At 46.1% G+C, this 22068-nt stretch overlaps 1 protein-coding gene across 1 annotated transcript in view; it reads right to left on the bottom strand.

The window, feature by feature from the left end:
* Positions 1 to 22068, bottom strand: part of LOC126443336 (uncharacterized) — a 109259-nt gene that overhangs the window by 3140 nt on the left and 84051 nt on the right. The window contains exon 9 of the mRNA XM_050090929.1: positions 9629 to 9837. Within this exon, the coding sequence (XP_049946886.1) occupies positions 9629 to 9837 (209 nt within the window). The remainder of the gene's footprint in view (positions 1 to 9628; positions 9838 to 22068) is intronic.

Here is a 22068-nt window from a genome sequence, read left to right as displayed (position 1 = left end):
CAAAAATGCACGACCATATTGAAAAAATATGAATACGAAAGGATTTAGGCCCATGTTTGTTACTGAATTATCTGACAGTAGTGTGGAGCAACGATTTGTAACCTACCGTACTTTGTTGTGGCGACTTGTGCCATGTCTCGCTCAAGAGTGTTGTTTACGTATAAATGTGCCATATACCACTGTTTGATCAGGAAGAAATTGTTTTCTTCTCTAAGGAAAGTACCCATATTACCAAGAGTTGGAAAGGAACCTACCTCACATTATGTGGGCCATTGTGTGATCAGAATACCTGTTAGGACCACATTCTTTTGAAGCTTACATGAGTGGGAACTTCCATTTCTCAGTACAACAGAGGTTTTCAGTATCTCAGCTCCATGACAAGGTAATCACGGATCTTATGTGGTTGTAGAAGGAAGGAGCTTGAGTCTCGTTTTGTTGTTCAGATGTGTGGGTTTCTTAATGAACAACTTATTCTCGGATTGTATTTGGTTCTGCAGCATTTAAAGCCACATTAAAACGGTTACCACGAAATCCCAACATTACCACCTCAACAACCTTTTGAAATCGTCATGACAAACTTTTGATCTTACCACGCAAATAACTGAATATGAAGAATAATAAAGCCGCATGTGGCTCAACGTTGAAAGAGTAATGGAAAATTGACACAAGTGTTGAGGAAGTCTTTCTAAGCAGAATTACTAGAACGATCCGCAATAAAGCAAGGGGGACTGCGAGACACATAGACATCTGAGGAAGGTGTGATCGTCCATACACTGATCCGTTGGATACATATTTTCCTTTATATCTAACTACGTCCATATAGAATATACTCTTTTGACATAACTCCATAGGCGTCCTGTACAAAGAAATAGGATGCAGGCTGAATTCTCGTCTTTGTGATATTTCACTTTCCTCCGTGAACTTAGTGACCCCATCACGCAGCGTAAAAAAAAGTGATGGAGCATATTTGTCACCAGTTTGTTTCGTTAGCACGAGATTGTCGAGAAAAAGCACAACAAAATACATTAACTGACGATTTTGGGAGTTCCTTTACCACAATGAACGATTTACTGTTAATACTCTGTTTGCATACATTCAAAAACACGCAGAAAAATGTAATTACTTCGTATCATTCGTACCTAGTGTAATGATAATAATGCAGCAATAAATGCAATTGGGACATACATGCCTCAGCTGCTGAGTGGATGAATGTGGGATTACAACTCCAGAGATTTGGGATTCGGCCATTGCTCCCGAGATTCCTTCTGTCACTTATCTCTTCTTTCACCTCTGACATTGATTTATGGAAATCGAAAATGTTGGAACTGTAGAATTGTTCGGAGACCCAATAATTAACTGTGTCCCACAATTATTAACTGGGTAAGTTAGTTCAGAAGTAGGAAGACAGCGAATGACCACAACCTGCAGTAGGACAGTGGCTCGCGAAGCACTGTGTTGACCAAACCAGGCCTCAGCTTGATGACGACTTTACCTACTGCATTCTGAGAAGTCCTGATGGTCGTTTTCCTCGAGCACTATTCCTGTTCAGAGTACAAATCAAAGAAGAATGATACTGATATGCTGCACGTCATCCAATCTATACCTCATTGGCGTGTTGAGCGCAAATGTATACCCAGTAAGACGAATAAGTTCTGAAAGATTCTTATACACAGGCACATTCTGTGAAAGGCCCAATGCACGACTTTGTCGTAAACACTCCACTTTCTTTATTATTCATTCCACTCCCACCACATTATCGTGTGGTGCGCAAGCTTCGGACACTTTGCTGCTCTTCAGCCTATCGAAGTTAGGCCAGTATAGCTTTTATGGGAGAATGAATTAAATGATAGGTTTCAAAAAAATAAAAGCCATAGCGTCTCTACATAAACACATGTACATTGACGTTGATGATGGTGCTATGGTGAAGATAAGGCTCGTGCTTCTGGCACGTCACTGGCAGTCAGTTCCCAATAACTACTACGAGGGTAATACAGTGTGATGCAGGTGCCGGCCAGAAAGGGTGTATGTATTCAAGGTGTTGGAGTGGGCTGGGAAGTATGATTGACAAGTTGATGTGGGTAGAGAGAGGTGTGAGGGAGGGATGGCAGTGGTCAGGAGGCTGGAAGCGGGATCATCTACATATTGAAGAGGTGTAGACGCTAGGATTATAGCTGGTTGGAGGAGTAGCTGTCTACATACTATTCTGGAACAGGAAGAACCAGCCAGCTGAAGTTCCGCTCGAATAGGATACACAAGGGGCGGGCAAGTGGAGGATGGTTATGACATGTTGGTATAGGCGCACCAGAAGCCTAGGAATCCAGAGAATAGGCGAGAAAAATTGCTTTTGTTCCCCACGTTTATGGAACGTTTACAATTTGTGACAAAGTTTGAGGAACCTCAGAAGAGAGGGCAATCTAATCAGTTGTTACAGGTTGCGTCTGAGACAGCAAAAATATGATACAGAGTGCAAGGTGTTCTAAGACTGTAAGGAATGGTATATTTTTGAGAGTGCTGAGATCCAAGCTATATTGGCGAAAGTAACATTGGGGAAATTAAGGTTTTTGGAAAGACGAAGGAAGAAACAAGATCAGGGGTTAACGTCCTGTTGGTGAAACAGCTATTAGAGCATAACCCAGAATTGGGAAGAACGGGGAAGCAGGACAGCTGCGTCCATCCATAGGAACCGTCGTGTCATTCACCTTAAGCTGTGTAGGGACATCGCTGAGAAACTAAATATGGTCGAAAATCAAGTTTGGAGCCAACAGCTTACCACAGCATCACCTCGTTCAGTGGGTTTTACCCAAGTACAGAGGATGGCTGAATGATGGAATCCCCACATTGTCGAGTTTCCTGTCTTCTTAATTTGAGTTTGTTGTAAGCTGGGGATGCGTGATTATTCCAAGATATGAGAAAGTGAGAGTCCTCTGCCCATGTCAGCAGAGAGGAATGGAGCAGCAGGTCCACCACCTTACTGCAAGCGCTTATCTTCCTTCACGTAATTGGGCACCGTCCTTGCATTGTGAGAGAACTGTGACTCGGAGTTATCTGTTGAGTGTACGTGACTGTAATGGATGCGTTAAGAGCTTAACATCTACATCTGAGACACATGTTGTTGTGTCATGCTTTTAATAAATTTACAAGTAGATAAATGAAACAGTCAATGATCAGAACGCCTTATTGTTTGGAAAGCAATACACTTATCTTTAGCTCCTCGTGGCTTTGGCTGCGTGAGCACGTGTGGTATTAATTGGGGTCCAAATACACAGGAGCTACTGAAAACACTGAGCGGCATTACAGTGCAAGTCTGCACATGATGAGCACTGAACGTTTACTACAACTGTGCCAAATATGTGTCCGTTGTTGGCCCTCGACTCTCTGTATGTGCATGCTTGGCCTAGGCTTGAGTGAGTGACGTTACGCCGACACTGCACTCTGAAGGCAGAAATTCGTCGCTTCTCTGAAGTCGTCATGGAACTGTTGATACCCTTGTAGACAGAACAGAAGTCAGGCTGGACTCTGGCAGAACTCGTACCAGGCACTGGCAGAGCTGGAAATACTTGTCGTGTGTGGCGCCTCGAAGCTACAGGAGGAGTGGCTTACTACTTCTTTCTCATAGGCGGTGGCGATGCTGCTTAGGTGTACAGCATCTCTGCGGTGGTCGATTGACGATTTGCTGCAGGCGATCATCGTCGACGCCACATGTGTCACCTTCAACAGTGTCACAGGCATCAGTGTATCATGATACACTGAGGAGAGGTAATTTAATGTAGAACACTGACATGAGGTCTGGTGATGAGAAACTTTATGCTTCAATTCCCCCTCCCATTACTGGGGAAATACCAGCAATGCAAATTTCTTCCATCACCTGGATTCGAACCAGCTTACCTTTGAAGAGAGTACCACCACACAGTCTTGTTTATGTGTGCCATGGTGGAAGTTAGGGAGAGAGAAATGATTGGTGGTATTTATTGTAATAATTCCTTGGGTTTTTAACATAAGTGATTTTGATGTAGCAGAGGCTACACCAAGAGGTGAAGTTATCGAGGCAGATGGAGATATGCTGTTGAGTAAGATTTACAGTAACAAAAGAAGCATGGTGTGCCAGACAAGGAGCTATACAGTAAACATAATTCAGTGGGACACCTGGCACTTGCCAGTTTCCTCCCAGAGATCCGAATTTGCGACTATTGCGGAGTATTTCGCTAATGGAGGAATCATCGTACCACTTTTCAATATCAGGCCACACGTCCTGTGGACACACACCAGTGGTTCCCATTACCTTCTGCATTCTCATGCCTTTGAGCACTGCTGACTCTTCAGGGTTTTAGGAGCAGGGGAAAAAAGTGCCTTGAAGCTCTATCCGCCCATCCATCATTACTGATGATTTTTATTCTAAATTTAAGCACTAGCGAGGTTCGAACCTGGGTTCCATGACATTTGATTAGTATACAAAGACACTACCCTTAAATCATAGGTGAGCCGTGGGATATAAACTTGCGTACAGTATGATATCACACAACTTGACTAGAGCTAGTAGTAAATAAGAGGTTTGTTTTTCTTTTTTTTTAAGAAGGTCGAAAGTAATGGAGTCATGAGCAGCCTCTCATAAGAATTTCCTGAAATTGTAAGACGTCGTGGTCTCCTTCATTGCTTACATATTCCGCCCTCACAATCATATTCTGCACATCAAGACGCTTCATTCGAGCCCAAACTCGATAAGATAAAGTCAGTATTATATGAATTCATGTAAACAATATGCAAATAACTAATAAATCGCAAGTGCGCACCGTGGTTGAAATACCCGAGGCTGGCGTACACACACACACATTCAAGACTCGACGGTCACATGAGCTTTCAGCTCGAGAGAGGCAACTGCACTCCAGGAGGCCGGTCCCAAGCTATCTACGTCAGCCAGTGACCGCCTGTAGAGCAGACAGCGTTTGCCCGAGTGAAAGGACGACCCCGTGTTCAGCTTAAAAGCAAATTCCGCTACATTGTGTGGGAGCGGTTAGCCTACACATTCTTTACACATAGCACGCAGTTTCAGAGATTTTCACAGGGAGACAGCAAACGCCAAACACCGATACCACAGATTTCCGGATTGGTCACCTTAAACAAAACGTCATTCTCCCGTTTTAGAAGAGCAATGCTGATTGGCAGACGATATTTCTGACGCCTTGAGCTGAAGGAGTAATGGAAGAGATCGAAAGACATACCCCTTCACGTCTGGCGTGCAGAGGGCCGTTCCGTTGTAGCTCTTGGAGCGAGAACACATAACGAGAGCGTGCGCGCTCGTACGTGTACTCAAAGAGCGAGGAGCAAGTCTCTCCTCAGTACTTCACTGGGAGAGCACCTCTGTCGAGAGCGAATCGAAGTACAACTGTATATTGAGTCCTTGCGATTAAGATTTGTTCACTGTGATGGCCGCCACGCTTATTGTGTGGTGTGAACGGACTGAGTAATAGTTAAACGCCTGCGAGCGAATTTTTGAGTGGCATCGCGGTGGACTGGTTATCTGACCGGTGTACCACGCCAATAGACTAGGGGCGAATAGGAGTCCATGACTTCATCAAGGCGTAGGGAGAGTTTGATTGGCGAAGGTCAATCCAGATAGAACGAGAGTTATCTTATTTGTCGGCAGCGAGCGGCGCAGACAGCAGGCATCACAGCCACAGCTCTTGCGACCCCCACATTTCCTCCACAACAGTACCCTTCACTGCATATCACACGTGACAGCCTCGACTGTACCTAGCAACATTCTAACCGATAATTATTCAAGTTGAGTAGGTGCGGCTCTCAGCCATTCTACCAAGTCAATAACAATCTTAAACTTTGTATAGAAATTTCATTAGTGAATCCTATCCTTAAGAGGTAACTTCACATTCTGAAAAGAACCCACAAATAACGTGTTGAATTCATAACTAAAAGTGCTTTTGTGATTTCTCAGAATTTTTGCAAAATAAATAATAATTTTCGTTACTTTCATGTTTTTCTTACATTAACTAGCACTACTCCAGTACCCAAGTATCCCACTAGTTACGTAAGACATTTTGTGAATTTTTGTGTCATTTCCTTACAGCAGACGACTCCAGAAGGTATTTATTGCTGAAAGTTTTTCAGGCATTTCTCTTTAGAACGTTAGGAGTGTCCGTCTGACTTCTGTAGTAGTGTGGGGGTGGAAATTGCATCTTGCAGGGGCCAAAGGGTAAAGGGTACATCTCAGATTAATCTGTTGCGCAGAATGACAGAATAGCACCAACCCACACGCTCACAAAATGTGTGGCTTTATAGTCTTGTGTTGTAAATGCTATATTTAATTCGTTTTGTGGCGTTATAGACAGGTATTTTAAACTGGGACCAAGAGATATGGTGGTCGTATTTGTGTGACATTGTATGTCCCGAATTGTCGAGCAGTCATTAGATACAGTGAGTATATCTTAAAGATATGAACACTGAGTCTGGCTTGTTGAGGTTGATTGGTAACGTGTGGTTGTTATAGATGAGAGGACAATGAATCCTTTTTCAATAGATTGTTCAGTTCATGGAAAATGTGGCAGTGTTTTTGTTCATGTGTATCACCAATCCCAGGGTTTCTGATCTGCAGAATGATGTGCTGGTATCAGGATATCTCACAAGCACCCATTGGCAGTACCATCTGATTGTATGTTGTAGCAATTATCTGTGCTTTGTAGAGTGTATAGTGACTGGGACTGTGTTACGAAACTGTAACAATTTTCATTAAAGTATAGTTGTAGCACTGAGATAACATGTGAGTGATGAAGATCTCGTTGGAGCTGAGGGAACAGACATATGGATGGAATGCTATGCTGCTGCTTTGTCTTGATGTTTTATGTGGCGAAACAAGGTTAGGTATAGGTTTTAAGCTGATGTTTTGGTGTGGCTGAAGATAAAGTTGGACTGCTTTTTGGAACAGGTGACTTGGATGTTAAAAGTGGAAGGTGACTGTTGGTGTTATCGTCATCTGTTGGACGAGAGTAGAAAGAGAGTGAATGTTGTCGCAAAACTGGATGTCTTTCATGTTAGGGATGCGACACAAAAAACTGTTGAGATGATGACGGTGAGCTCGACTGATGGTGTAGAACACTGTGGATCTGAACTCAATATCTTTGATGGTGAGGATGCAATGCATGTAGTTGTTGGGATGCGGAATGTAAGTTTAGTGTCGTGAATAATGCGTTTACTTTATATTTATTAGATCATTCGAGTTGAGGCTGTGTAGATGATGCAGTTGTACAAGGATTGTACATTTGGGCACAGTTAACATGGGAGGTTTTACGAACTTCCAGTATGCTGCAGTAGTTTGGGTCAGCAACTTCTGGTAAGCAGTGAACGAAAAACCGTTCCAAGTTTTTGTTCATTCTGTGAGTTATCTCTATGCACTGTAAATGTTCATTGCACGTTTTTGACATCTTCGGAAATGCCATTTTCGACTATGTTATGGTGATTTGAAAATGGGTCTCGGTCCGAAACAAATCATCGAATGAATAAAAAATAAAAATTTGCAACTTGGACTGGTTTTTCGTCCTACTGATGGGTGGTTTCGTTTGTGACTGGGATAGGTCAGGTGGTTCTGCGATACTGGGTCAGATAGTCGTCACACTGGAAGTATTTGTGACATCTGTAGTCTTGGATTTGCGATTTAGGTGATTTTACACAATGGCAGCAACAACAGATCAGGGCTCAGTTCTTGATACGTTGGTCTGTTGTGGACAAGCATCTAGTTCTGCTGGACAGTGATGCGTAAGGAAGCCGGCAGAGAAGCGCCACGGTTTTAATAGTGGCGAGGGCAACTCTTTCAGACAGGGCCGTTGTAGCAGCCTGCTGAATGGTGCAAACCATTTAGAACATCGCCACGTGCTCAGAAGAGATTCGCACGACTTTCTTCTTTCCCTCCCCCTCCCCCCCCCCCCACCACCATCTCGACCTAACTGCCACGTCCTCTCCGATCTGTCTGGATTATCATGACAACTTTCCCCTGAAGATATCTTCAATGTCAGGCTTAAAGTTAGCTTCCAGACAAACAGCTAGTGGTCCACAACGCTGTAAGGTCTTGTCGCTGCTCATTCTTTAATATCTTGTCGCCACTTGTGAGGAATTGAAACATCAACTACAGCTCACACGTTTGTTCTCGGTGTCCATAACAGTTTCAGTCATGATTATAGACATGCTGCAGAGTGCAGCTCAGTCTAGCAACACATGGGGTAAGAGTCTGCTTGTTTAGTAACTTGCTAACAATGCGTATTTCCTTTTATGTGCCAGTATTATTCTTGTGAGTGTCTGCAGTAAATTATCGGCGACAGCCGAAATTTTGGAAAGGCCTTTCTTCTCAGTATTACAGTTCCTGGTTCTACTATACGGATATTTTTGTGATAACTTACTTCCTTATCTGTTGTAACCCTTTTCGACCACCTTAGTTTCTTAATTAGTCAGCTTACTACCAATGAAAACCCTGCAACTCGTTTCATCTCTGGTGCACGATAGATAGATGATCGAGTAAGAGATAAAGTCCAGCAACGAGAATAAAATAATAAATTTAAAAAATATAGTGATTCGAACAAATAGAGTTGTTTAGCAGACAGGTGCGATAGCTGTGTTTCTTCAGTCCTACTACAGTTCATAGTATCAACATTTCTAAGTTTAATATTAACTGTGTATTTCGTACAATTAACTGTTCAGTTACAAATCGAAATATTATTCGTCAAAGAAAATTAGTAAATACGAACAGTATCATGCCAAGATCATAGATGAGAAATGTAGAACACTACACAAGTTACAGTACTGACAAAACATTAGCTTGTCTGTAGCCGTTAAGTTGCAGAAACCATTCGCCATTTTTAAAACAAGCCTTAGACTGGGTCTGAAAAAAAAACTACGTGTACAGAAGTTTAGAGCGTTTATAGAACATAAGAAGGAACACTCTTTTTATGTGAGGCACGTGTCGCACATGTATGAAGGTCTTAAGTGCACTGGCGTTCAGAGACGGAGTTCAAAGTGCTGTGGGATGGGCACTGTTTCAGAGGTGTTGCGTGCCTCCTACGGGAGGGAGACGAGTTGTTCAGTGTACCAGACACTGGCAGACTCCCCAGGTGAGGTGGTCGCCTGTTAGGCTGAGGATGCAAACATTATTTGTGAGACACCTACTTGTTTCGAGTGTGTTGCACAACCCTTAGCAGCCAGCTGGCACTTGAGTGACGTCTCTAAAACATCACACAGCCTCTGTACATCGCTGGCGCCGAAACCTTCACGGGCCACGAGCAGGTGGAGGTACACCTATGACCTTTGTGTCACATAAACTTTGTTTTTTTTAATCTTCTCTAAACGCTCCAAAATTTTGTGTACGTAGTCTTTTTTTAGTCCTTCCATAACGAAGAAGTCAATAATACATCGGAATGAAGTAGTTAGCTTGTCATAGATCCAGACGGAGAGTTGTCGAGGAATCTAAACACTGACTTTGGAAAGAGCACCAGAGATTATCTTGCGTGGCATGCAAAATCACGTAAGAGCTAAAACTACATATTCAGAAGGGTATTTGAATCTCATTCCTCGAACAACTGAACAGTTGTCAGCGCATAACCGTGAAGTGGCCGGGTCCCAGTATTAAACTTACCTACAATCTTGAAATGATCTTTGTGGGATGAATCGATGTACTCAGCTGCAGTGGACCAGTAGACACGATGGAAGGCGTACAGTTCGTCAGCGAGGCTGAACATTTGCGACGCCTCTGGCTGCCGCTCCTTGCACAGCGCACTGAAGTCGTCGTGAAAGGAGAGGTTCCACGGCTGATAGCGCAGCAGGCGTTCACTCAACAGCGGCCGCCTGTAGCACACAAGCTGCCAGGTTAAAAGTTGACAACCTAGCATGTATAGTTTATGCAAGAACGTACAAGTATCCAAAAATGTGTGTGAAATCTTACGGGACTTAACTGCTAAGGTCATCAGTCCCTAAGCTTACACACTACTTAATCTACATTATCCTAAGGACACACACACACACACACACACACACACACACACACACACACACACACACATGCCCGAGGGAAGGCTCGCACCTCCGCCGGGACCAGCCGCGCACACCATGACTGCAGCGCCTGAGACCGCTCAGCTAATCCCGCGCGGCTAAAAGTATCCAGAACGGATTTCCACTCACCAGTGGATTAGAAACTTCCTGGCAGATGAGTACTGTGTGCCACACTGGGACACGAACCTGGAACTTTTTCATTCTTTAAAGGATGCATAGTAACACAGCAAACAATCGCAAATCCTTGGTCTTTTTAGCATTTTAGCGCATTGAGATTTCATCCTTAGATTTCGGAGCACTTGAGTGAGGTACCGATTGTAACTATTTCTTGCAGATCATCCACTCCGTTCTGTGCTGCTATATCGTTTTAACTGGTTTCAGACTAATCAAACAGCAGAGCTGCAGCGCTTACCGCAGAATACCTCTTTTCTTTAAAGAAGAATTTCGTATGCATTGCAAGAGAGTGAACATGTGATATTTATGTTAAGGATATGAATGACTTGTTCGAATTTGTTATAGATGATTTTAGACGCTGACATTTAGACATGTCTGTCATTAGCTGAAGCAAAATCGTCCTCATTACCACTTGAAAATGGCTCAAAAGGCCGAAACTGCAATTGTAAAACAATTTCTAAAGTCAATGGCGAATATGACGTCCTTAAAAAAATACACATCGAGCTGGGCAGGCAGGAACCGAGAGCCGCCGTCGCAGCCTTACTTCCGCCAGTAGCTCAGCCGCTGCCTTCCAGCCGTCACAGAAGCTCCCCTGCACGGCTGGGGGGACCAGCGCTCCCGGAAGGATGGGCACTGCAGTGACCAGAGGCCTCGGGAGTTGCTTCCTGGGCGAATCCTCACTCTGCAGTAGGGAGTGCAGTCACTTGAAACGTCGGGGATCCGACGCACGGCTCTGACCTGCCAGGGAGTTTCCTATCTGCATTAGGTGATGTGACATCTGCGATAATTTTCCGTAAAGACTGTATGACACAGGAAGATGAGTTCAGTGGACAAACGTGAGTGTACCGTCAAGCAGGTCCCCTTATTCAGTCCCTTTCACCTAATCCAACTTCTAAGGACAGCGTGATACGATGACTTAAACTATTTCAAATCCGTCTTTGCAAATATCAAACAGGAGTTTTTATTTCTCAATACGTGTTTTGCTTTACTCATTATACCCTTATCTGTTGTGGCATTTTTATAATGTTTCCGCTTACATCCGGCAGTGCGCAGCCCACCATCTCACACTTGTATGCTTGACGTGCAGAAGTACATGTCTGCTGACGAAAAACTTGACAAAATGACGCTTGACTACTGCATACAAATGTTTGTTTACTTGGCTCTGAAGCATTCGCTCGGTCTCGTTTCGTGAGTGGTTGGTGCGGGTCTCTCGTTTGGCAGTGGAAATTATCATACAGAAATTGTTGGCCGTAAAACTTTGTCCTAAGGTCAGTGTTCCGTACATCGATTCGATGCATCTGTGTCAGGTACATCTTATCATGAGAATGGAGCCCTCAGAATCTGGTATGAGACAATTTTTTCCTGATTAATCTACGACTGCATTCCCTATAGCCCATTGATGATGGAAAGTTTCCATACTGCCAGATACAATGCAGAACAATCCGTACTCCCTCTACTCCTTGTAGTATGGTCCTTGGTTATCACTGTTACTTGAAAACGACGTTGTCAATTAAAACATGAAGCTGCATCATAATGAGTTCCGTGTCATGTCTGGGTCCCCAGTTTGACCGGAAAGCTGTCCCTACCATAAGACATGTGGTGCCATGGTGCTAAGGCTCGCAAATCATTTCCACGTGACGTACACCAGCACGCTGTTCTGCTTGGAGGTACAGTACCACACCTACTCCACTGACAAGCTGGGACTCAGAATCCGTGCCGTGATGAAAATCATCATTTCTACGCCCCAGATGCAGGATGTACGTGCACACTGACTATGATCTGAATAAACATTATACGGAAATTTGGTTCGGGAAGAATTTCGGGAAAGGGCTGTTTTTAACGTAATGGAGCCGTTCATTCCATAAGGCAACGAAAGAACGGATTTAAATGCAGCAAGGAGCTGAACAAACAATATCCACTGAAACAAGCTCTAAAGAAAATCTCGAAACTTCTGGACAGTTGCGAATGTAGTACACAGCTATAATGATACAAAACTGACTGCCATATTCAGTTTAGGAGCAAGTGCGTTGCAACACAAAGTGGCAAATCAACAGAGGACGCAATACATACTCGCCACATGGAGCTGGAGTGTCGACAAGCGGGGCAGACCGCTGCCACGGAAGGCAATCGTCGTCAATTAGGGTGCAGAGGCAGGGTCATTGTGCTATAGGCGGCTTTGACCTGTAGTGCTGGAGCCATTACTGAAGGTATCATGCGAGTCCAGTAATGAAGTGGATTGGCGGAATTTAGAAATGACCGACTGTAAATGGCTATACGTGAACTACAGAAGAGACACGAAATTGTGCGCTGCATGAACTACGAGGGCGGTACCGAAGTTCCACCACTGCCGCTGGAGGTCTGTGACCCCCTCCCCTCTTGCATCTCCGGTTTTCGACTTTGTACAGACATCCAACAGAAGGTAAACACGCTGGGTCGTATGAATAAACAAGACGACGTTCTCTGGAGAAGATTCTCCGAGCAAAAGGACATTCTCTGGGAAAGCTCTTACGAGCAAAACATTCGAAGCCATAATCTCTGACGAGAGTGTTCCTTTTTCTCACTACTTCTGCTCCCTGCTGAGTTCTCGGTGTGTGTGGTCTGCCGTGTCCGGCACAGAAAGCACGCGCAGTGTCACGTGTCATTCAGCTCGCTCAAACGGGCGACATGTCTGGAACCGGCATCAGTGTGTTCAGGCAGAGTTGCACTACGTTTCATTTTGTTTATTTTATGTGCGGCAACAAATTATTAAGACAATTACGTACAGCTTACGAAAATGCATTTTCTTGAGATGTTACCGAATTTACAACATGCGGAAAACTTTTCAGTTATAGAAGTTGGGCGAACATTATGCGGACGAAATCTTAAGATTATATGACTTTTTATCTACTCCAAGCCGGAACTCTGTCAGAGTTCTCTAACACGAGATAAGTTTGGTTAAATACGGCCCACAACTGTCTGCGCGCTTGGCAAGCACGTAAGCGCCCCACCATGCGTTCGTTACGAGTAACAGGTAGCTAGGTTTGCAATAAACCAGTTATTAATTTTTCTGGTAACCCTACTTATTTCTAACATCACACTACATAAGACTTATGCTGTGAGAAGGCATGATGATGAACGTCTGTAAAAGTCAGCGACACGGTTGTTTGGTGTAGGCCTACAGCTAAATGTTCTCGTACGTCAGTCTGAAAACTTGGGTCTACTAAATAGCACTAAAAATGTTTCAATTTTCACTTCTTTTGAGAGGTCGTCCGCAGATGATGTTCTTATTGTCAAAGCGATATAAATTTCTACAGCTCCTCAATTCAGCACTTCGTTGGGCTATATATTTCTTTTTTTGCCTCCCAAAAAATATGAATTCTGCCATCATTGCCAAAATGTAGGTAAAACTTAGCAGAACTTACTCAGCCCGAAGAATGCTAAAGAGATCGTTTCAATATTTTCCGGTTGTGAGAAGCTCCTCTAGTTTTGTTCACACGAAATCGGAGAACGTTCTTTGTTTTGAGCAACATCCCTCACCCTTTTACTCGCGATGAGCACATTCTCGGCTGGAGTATATTCTCTGACTCGCTTTACTCATGTTAACCTCAAAATGTCCTCCCAAAATTTCCAGTACGAAGTATATCCTCCGCTTTACTGACAGGCCCCACTATACTTCGCCAGCACCTCAGCTCTCACCTGGACTCTCCCAGTGGTTCTTCGCCGATCACCTCCCACCCTTCGTCGTCGTCTTCATTGCTTCACCACTCACAGAGGGCCGTAGTCTGGCAGCTCCTTCGCCATTGCCTGCGTCAAATGCTCCACCACGGTCGCCGCCACCTGCGCCACAGTCGACTCCCTCTCCAGCAGCGTCGCTGGCTCTGTCGCCAACACCGTCGCCAGCCCCCATCCGCGGCCCGCCCCATCGCCCCCAACACTGCCGGTGCAGGAAGTTCCAATCACATCCACCACCACCGTAGCTTCGTCACCGCCGTCATAAACTCCTGTCAATGTCCTTATCTACACACAACTGGGGCCACCTATTACACCACAACCCTCATGCATGCAGTCATAAGACCAAACAAATGAAATAGAATAGATAAAACATCACGATTCCAAATGAAACCAAGCCAAAAGTGTTTTCACTAAATTTACGAACATGAAACCAATAATTCCTCTCAACTATCGTGCTTTGTATCTACATCTACATACATAATCCGCAAGCTACCGTCCGGTGCGTGGCGGAGGGTACCCTGTCCCACAACTAGTCGTTTCCTTTCCTGTTCCGCTCGCTGGCAGAGCGAGGGACAGACGCCTGTCTATATGCCTCCTTAGGAGCCGTAATTCCTCGTATCTTGTCTTCGTGGTCCCTACCAGAAATGTATGCTGGCGTCATTAGGATCGTTCTGCAGCCGGGTTCAAGTGCCGGTTCTCTGCACTTCCTCAGTTGTTTTCTTCGAAATGAGTGTCTTCGCTGGCCGCGGTGGCCGTACGGTTCTAGGCGCTGCAGTCCGGAACCGTGGGACCGCTATGGTCGCAGGTTCGAATCCTGCCTCGGGCATGAATGTGTGTCATGTCCTTAGTGTTATGTCCTAGCCAGTAATGCCACCCGAGCCCGCTGCCAAAAGGTTGGCAGCATCAAAGTCCGGACGCCGTCCGTATAAGCAGCGCCAGCGATACAGGAAATCGCCGCAAGTCTGCGCGCGCCACCGCTGGCTTTTGGCTTCTTAAGCGCTGGAGTCGCGAGCGCTAGGACAGTTCTGTATTCGCCGCTCAGTTGTATACACGCCACCGAATTGTGTACTTGCTAGTCAGTTGTGTGTTCATCGCAGCAGAGTTGTTGTTTGTCGTCAGCCGACGCTGACCTAGCCGCTCCGACTCGAAGTAGACAGATTTCTGTAGACACCGAGTTCACTACTGTGTTACTGTATCTTCATTAATAAAAGATAAGTACCGACCTTTATTTAATATGAGTGTTTGGGTTTTCATCTTTCTGTTCACTGTTCCAGCGGACCGGTCGGCCCGCTATTAAAAGTGTGGCGGTGACTTCGTAAGCCATTTCTACAGCCAAGTGTTTGTCGCTACGAACACCGCCACAAAACTGGCGACGAGGACTTCCGAACTCGTGTGCAGGGCTGGTTCAACTTGTTCTTGTTATACTAATTGTCGAGATAAAATTTTGGGGGCTGGTTTAATTTGTGTTCACTATGTCTGCCGAATTACAACAGTTGATCTTGTTACAGAGTCAGCAAATACAAAGTCTGGTGGAAGCAATCGCCAAACAAGCGGCTAATCCTCCAACACAAAAGGAACAAGCACAGGCAGCACCACCGTTCCGGGCTTTTGATGAATCCCGAGAAGAATGGCGAGAATATTTCGCGCAGTTGCAGCGCACATGTCAGTCTACAAAATCACAGGTACTGAGCGGCAGCTTTATTTAATTTCCACTGCAGGCGTGGAAATCTATCGACTACTTTGTAAGTTGTTCCCGGAATCCCAGCCAGAAGCTTTAGACTATGACGTTGTTGTTAACAAGCTTGCTGAGTATTTCGAGTCGCGAGTTCATGTGGCAGCAGCCAGATTCAAGTTCTTCAGATTAAAGAAACTGCCACATCAATCTAATAAACAGTGGTTAACAGATTTACGGGGCCTCACCCGTCAGTGCCGATTTAATTGTGTGTGTGGAGCTTCCTCCAGTGATGTCATGTTACGAGACGCTATTACTCAAAACATTGCAGATTCTCGTATTCGTGCTGCTATCTTAAAGTTGCCTGACCCGTCATTAGAGACTGTGATGAACATCATTGAAGCCCAAGATACTTTTGACTATGCTGAGTGTGAGTTAGATCAGCCAAGTATTTCTCAAATTGCCTGTGCTAAACAAGTTATGTCACGCCCGCGGCCCCACCGCAGAGTCAGACTGTAAACACTAGCCGGCCGCGGCATGTTAAACACATTCGTCAGCCGCGTGTGCAAAATGATAGAGTTAAATCTTGCCCTAAGTGTGTTCTTGCTCATCCTCGTGAACGTTGCCCGTTAAGAAACGCGGTTTGTCACTTTTGTCAAAGGAAAGGACACATCCAGACTGTTTGTTTGCGTAAACGCAAGAACAATTCTAGTGCTGCCCAGCCCATGGATATTCATGTTCTTCAAAGCCAGCCCGCCCAGAAGGTCGCGTTTAAAGACTCTTCCACGGTTCGTGTGGGTAATAAACTTGTTCGCAATAAGCCACCCACCCAGCCCTCTGCTATGCGACCCAAGCGTAATTCAAACGCTGTAAAAAGTGATGTACAGACTGCAAGTGCAGCGGGAGTTGTTGTTCCACCCGCCCAACCCACGAGTTGTCGTAAGCAGCGGACACGCGCTAAACGCGCTGATTTTGTGTCTTCCGCCTCCACTGCACCGATCCAGAGACAGTGTAATAAACTATTTGTGAAGCTACGCATCCAGGATAAGACCTTCAATTTTCAATTAGACACTGGTGCGTCTGTGACTCTCATCAATAGTGCTACGTATGCGGCTATCGGCCGCCCTAAACTTTCCGCGGCAAAACATTCTTTGGCTACTTATAGTGGAGAACGAATTCCTGTGTTAGGTGTATGTAGCGTGCCAGCCACATTCCGTGGCAATACAAAAACAGTTTCATTCACAGTGCTCCGCGCTACGGACAGTGTAAACATTTTCGGATTAGACTGTTTTGACTTGTTTGGCCTGTCTATCCAAGACAATGTGTTGCAAATTAATTCTGTTGTTGTTCCTCAAGACAGCATAACCGATTTGTGTAAACGATACAATGGCATATTTAAAGACGAACTAGGTTGTGCTGCGAACTTTGCCGCTCATATTACGTTAAAAGATAATGCTCAGCCTCGATTTTGTCGTGCTCGTCCAGTGCCTCACGCCCTCCGGGCACCTGTAGAAGATGAACTTCGTCCTTGGCAAAACAACGGTGTTATTCAACCCGTTTCAGCGAGCCAGTGGGCTTCTCCCTTAGTTATTATAAAGAAACCGTCTGGCAAGTTACGTTTGTGTGCTGATTTTAAGTCGACAGTTAATCCTCAGACTGTCATTGATTCTTTTCCTTTGCCTAGACCGGACGAGCTGATGGATAAGTTAGAGGAAGCTCGTTTCTTTTCCAAAATTGATCTCCGTGAAGCTTATTTGCAATTGCCCCTCGACGAGCAATCGCAACAGTATTTTGTCATAAACACGTCGTTGGGGTTGTTCCGTTTTCTGCGTTTGCCTTTTGGTTGTGCGTCAGCTCCAGCTGTTTTTCAGCGTTTTTTGTCACAACTTCTGGCTAATGTGCCATCGTGTGCAACTATTTAGACGATATTGTTGTGTCCGGTCGGACGCCTGCTGAACATTTCCGTAATTTGGAGTGTTTGTTTAAAGTGTTGTCTCAGGCAGGCCTACGTTGCAACATCGATAAATGTTCCTTTTTCCTTACGGAGCTGGAGTATCTGGGACATGTTATTAATGCTCAAGGCATTCATCCCTCCCAGTCACATTTAGCAGCTATTCGTGATTTGCCCGCCCCTCGCAATCTGCCTGAATTGCAAGCAGTTCTTGGCAAATTGACGTATTATATTAGGTTTATACCTAATGCATCACAGATTGCTGCACCGTTGCATCGTCTCCGCCGTAAGAATGTTCCGTTTGTGTGGTCAGCTGATTGCCAATCAGCCTTTCAGCAGCTTAAAGAGGCTTTATTGAATGATCGTTGTCTGGTCCATTACGACCCTAACAAGCCTCTGGTGTTAGCTTGTGATGCCTCTTCTTTCGGCCTCGGTGCTGTGTTGTCTCACCGAGTCGGTAACACCGAACGTCCTATTGCGTTCGCATCTAAATTGCTAAACAAAGCTCAGTGTAATTATAGCCAATTGGACAAGGAAGCGTTGGCTATTGTGTTCGGTGTCACAAAATTCCATCACTACCTCTATGGTAGACCATTCTATTTAGTAACAGATCACAAGCCCCTGACGTCACTGTTTCATCCGTCTAAACCAGTTCCTCAGCGGATAGCTCAGAGACTACAACGTTGGGCTCTTTTGTTATCACAATACCAGTATGAGATACTGTATCGCCCTACAGCTCAGCATGCAAACGCTGACGCGCTTTCTAGATTGCCGATTGCTGCGGATGATGTCTTCGATTCCTCTGAAGACTCTTGCCTTCAGATTGACGCCGATGAGCATCAATCCCTCCGGGATTTTCCGATTGATTATCGTCAGGTGGCACGTGAGACAGCTACGGATCCTCATCTGAGTTTACTAATACGTTTTGTTCAAGGTGGTTGACCGTCCAAGGCAAAGGACATATCGGATCCTGTGGTTCGTCGCTATTATCCGCAACGTCATCTGTTGTCTGTTTCGCACGGAGTTTTGCTGTTACGCACCGAGAATGACCAGCTTCGTGTAGTGGTTCCCCAAGTGCTCCAATCCAAGGTCCTCGACTTGTTGCATCAAGGTCATTGGGGAGTGGTCCGCACCAAGCAGCTTGCCCGCCGTCATTGTACATGGATCGGCATTGATAAGCAGATTACGCAGATGTCTACAGATTGTTCGACGTGTGCCGAACACCAAGCTGCTCCGCCTCAACGCTATTTTGAGTGGGCACGCCCTGCCGGTCCCTGGCAGCGAGTACATATTGATTTCGCTGGTCCATATTGGAATTCTCGTTGGCTCATCGTGATAGATGCATTTAGTAATTTTCCGTTTGTTGTGCCCATGCAGTCTACAACGTCTGCACAAACTATACAGGCGTTGACTTCAATTTTTTGTATTGAGGGTCTTCCAGAAGTTTTAGTGTCTGACAATGGTCCACAATTTACCTCTGCTGAATTTGAACGTTTTTGTTCTGCCAATGGCATTCGCCATGTTCTTACTCCGCCGTTCCACCCTCAATCGAATGGTGCAGCGGAACGTTTTGTACGCACATTCAAGGATCATATGGACCGCCTTCGTGCTACGCACTCTCGTCAGCAGGCCCTCATCACGTTCCTGTCGTCGTACCGGACCACGCCACGCGACGGCCCTTCGCCTGCGGAGCTTCTCCACGGCCGTCGTCATCGCACCCTACTACGGTTGTTGCACTCCCCGGATCGACCCGCCGCTTCTGAGCATCGCACGCGTTTTCAGCGCGACGACGCCGTTTTTTTCAGAGTTTATCACGGTCGCCGTCGTTGGGAACGTGGTACCGTGATAAGTGTCCAGGGTCGCGGTTTTTATACTGTTCAAGGTGCTACTGGGGTGCACAGGAGGCATCAGAACCAGTTGCGCCGCGCTGGCCGCCCGGATTCTGCCGCTCGTTCTTTGTCCACAGATTTGGTCCGCGGCGGGTTTCAGCCGCGCCTTCCGGCTTCGCTGCCGCCCCCAGGGCAGCAGCAGCAGCAGCAGCCGTCGCCGCTACCACGCCGACAGCCCGTCCCGTTGATGCCTCCCGCGCAGCTTCATCCGGGAGCGCCCCAGGTGGTCGCTCCGGCGCCTGCGGTCCCTCTTCAGTCGCCACCGCCTTCGGAGCTGATGGACCTCGACCCCTCAGCCGGGCCGCCTTCCCAAGCGGTGGCTGTGCAGCCTGTCCTGCAGCCGCTTTCCTTGGGCACCCCCAAGGAGTCTGACACCGCAGCGCCTTGTCCGGCGCCCACTCAGCAGCCGTCGACGCAGCGTCAGGAGACGCTGCCTCTCTTCGTGGGTCCCGACGCCCCGTCGCGTCCAGTACCAGAAGCTGCGCTCGTGGTCACAGGCGTGCACCCTGACCTCGGTTTTCATTCGGTGTTTCCCGAGGCCCCGCGCAGCCAATGCTGGGGTGCGGACCGGGGACTGCCACCGACAACAGTCTCCGCCCCGGTCTCTTCTGCTACGCCTGCGACCAAACCCCTCCCCCGCCGTCGACGCTCGCCACGTCATTATTCAACGACGGTGCGGCGATTTCGGGGGGAGGAGTGTTATGTCCTAGCCAGTAATGCCACCCGAGCCCGCTGCCAAAAGGTTGGCAGCATCAAAGTCCGGACGCCGTCCGTATAAGCAGCGCCAGCGATACAGGAAATCGCCGCAAGTCTGCGCGCGCCACCGCTGGCTTTTGGCTTCTTAATCGCTGGAGTCGCGAGCGCTAGGACAGTTCTGTATTCGCCGCTCAGTTGTATACTCGCCACCGAATTGTGTACTTGCTAGTCAGTTGTGTGTTCATCGCAGCAGAGTTGTTGTTTGTCGTCAGCCGACGCTGACCTAGCCGCTCCGACTCGAACTAGACAGATTTCTGTAGACACCGAGTTCACTACTGTGTTACTGTATCTTCATTAATAAAAGATAAGTACCGACCTTTATTTAATATGAGTGTTTGGGTTTTCATCTTTCTGTTCACTGTTCCAGCGGACCGGTCGGCCCGCTATTAAAAGTGTGGCGGTGACTTCGTAAGCCATTTCTACAGCCAAGTGTTTGTCGCTACGAACACCGCCACAAAACTTAGGTTCGTTAGGTTTAAGTAGTTCTAAGTTCTAGGGGACTGATGACCTAAGATGTTAAGTCCCATAGTGCTCAGAGCCATTTTCTTTTTAGTGTCTTCTTCACTGCAGCAATTCCCTCCAGAGCTCCCGAAGCATATACGTAACACTTGCATACTGATCGAAACTCCGGTAAGAAATCTACCTGCTCCCCCTGAATTGTTTCGATGCCTTCTTTCAATCGGACCTGGTGCAGATCCCAAACACTCGAGCAATGCTGAACAAGAAGTCGCTCTGGCGTCCAAAACGGGGTCTCCCTCACACACGAACCACACTTTCACAAAACTCTCCCAATAAACCGAAGTCGACCGTTCCCTTTCCCTACCAGAATCCTCCCATGCTTATTCCATTTCATCTCGCTTCTCAACATTACGCCCAGATATTTCAACGAAGTGACTGTCGTAAGCAGGATACTTGGAATGCCGTATCCGGATATTACGAGTTCGTTTTTGCTACTCATCCGCTTTCTTCTACAGCAAGAGCCACCTGCCATTCATCACACCAACTAGAAATTTTGTCGACGTCATCTTGTGTCAACCTGCAGTCCCTGAACTTATTCCATATGCTCGTTCTTGCGTTAGCATCCCACAATGGGACACCGTGTCAAATGCTTTCGAGAAATCTAGAAATATGGAATCTGCCTGTTGCCCTTCATCCATAGCTCTCAGTGCATCATGCGAGAAAAGGAAAAGGTGAGTTTCACAGAAGCGATGCTTACCAAAACCGTGTTGATTTGTGCACATAAGCTCCTTAGTCTAAAGAAAGTTGATTATGTTCGAACTGAGAATATGTTCAAGGATTCTGCAGGAAACAGGTGTTAGGGATATTAGTCTGCAATTTTCTGGGTCCGTTCTTTTACCTTTCTTTACTTGCACTTTTTTCCATTCGCTTGGTTCTTAGCGCTGATCGCAAGATTCGCGGTAAATGCAAGCTAAGTAAGGGGCCAGTGCCGCACACTACTCTTTGTAAAACCAAACTGGCATTCCACCTAGGCATTGCCACTTATTTATTTTCAGCTGTTTCAGCTGTTTCTCTACGCCTGCGGTACTCATTACTATGCGATGATCAAAAGACGGCACGTTTGTACCATTCTCCTGCGTGAACGATTTCTTAAACGAGGAATTTTTAACTTCGGCCTTCCTTTTGGAATATTCTAGCGCCAAAGCAGACTGGTCAACGTGTGGCTGTAATGGAAGCGTTATATCCGCTTAACGATTTTGCAGAGGACCAAAACTTTTTCCGGTTCTCCGGTGGTAGCTGTTGTATGCTTCGCGCACAGATCTTTTCACAGACGCACGAATCTCTACAAATCTTGCTGTCCTCATTTGCGCGTTCTCTTTTGAACCGAGAATGTAACAGCATTTCGTTCCTCAACA

The sequence above is a fragment of the Schistocerca serialis genome, unplaced genomic scaffold (assembly GCF_023864345.2).
Source record: "Schistocerca serialis cubense isolate TAMUIC-IGC-003099 unplaced genomic scaffold, iqSchSeri2.2 HiC_scaffold_1458, whole genome shotgun sequence".
NCBI lineage: Eukaryota > Metazoa > Arthropoda > Insecta > Orthoptera > Acrididae > Schistocerca > Schistocerca serialis.
This window is presented reverse-complemented; position numbering and strand designations above follow the sequence as displayed.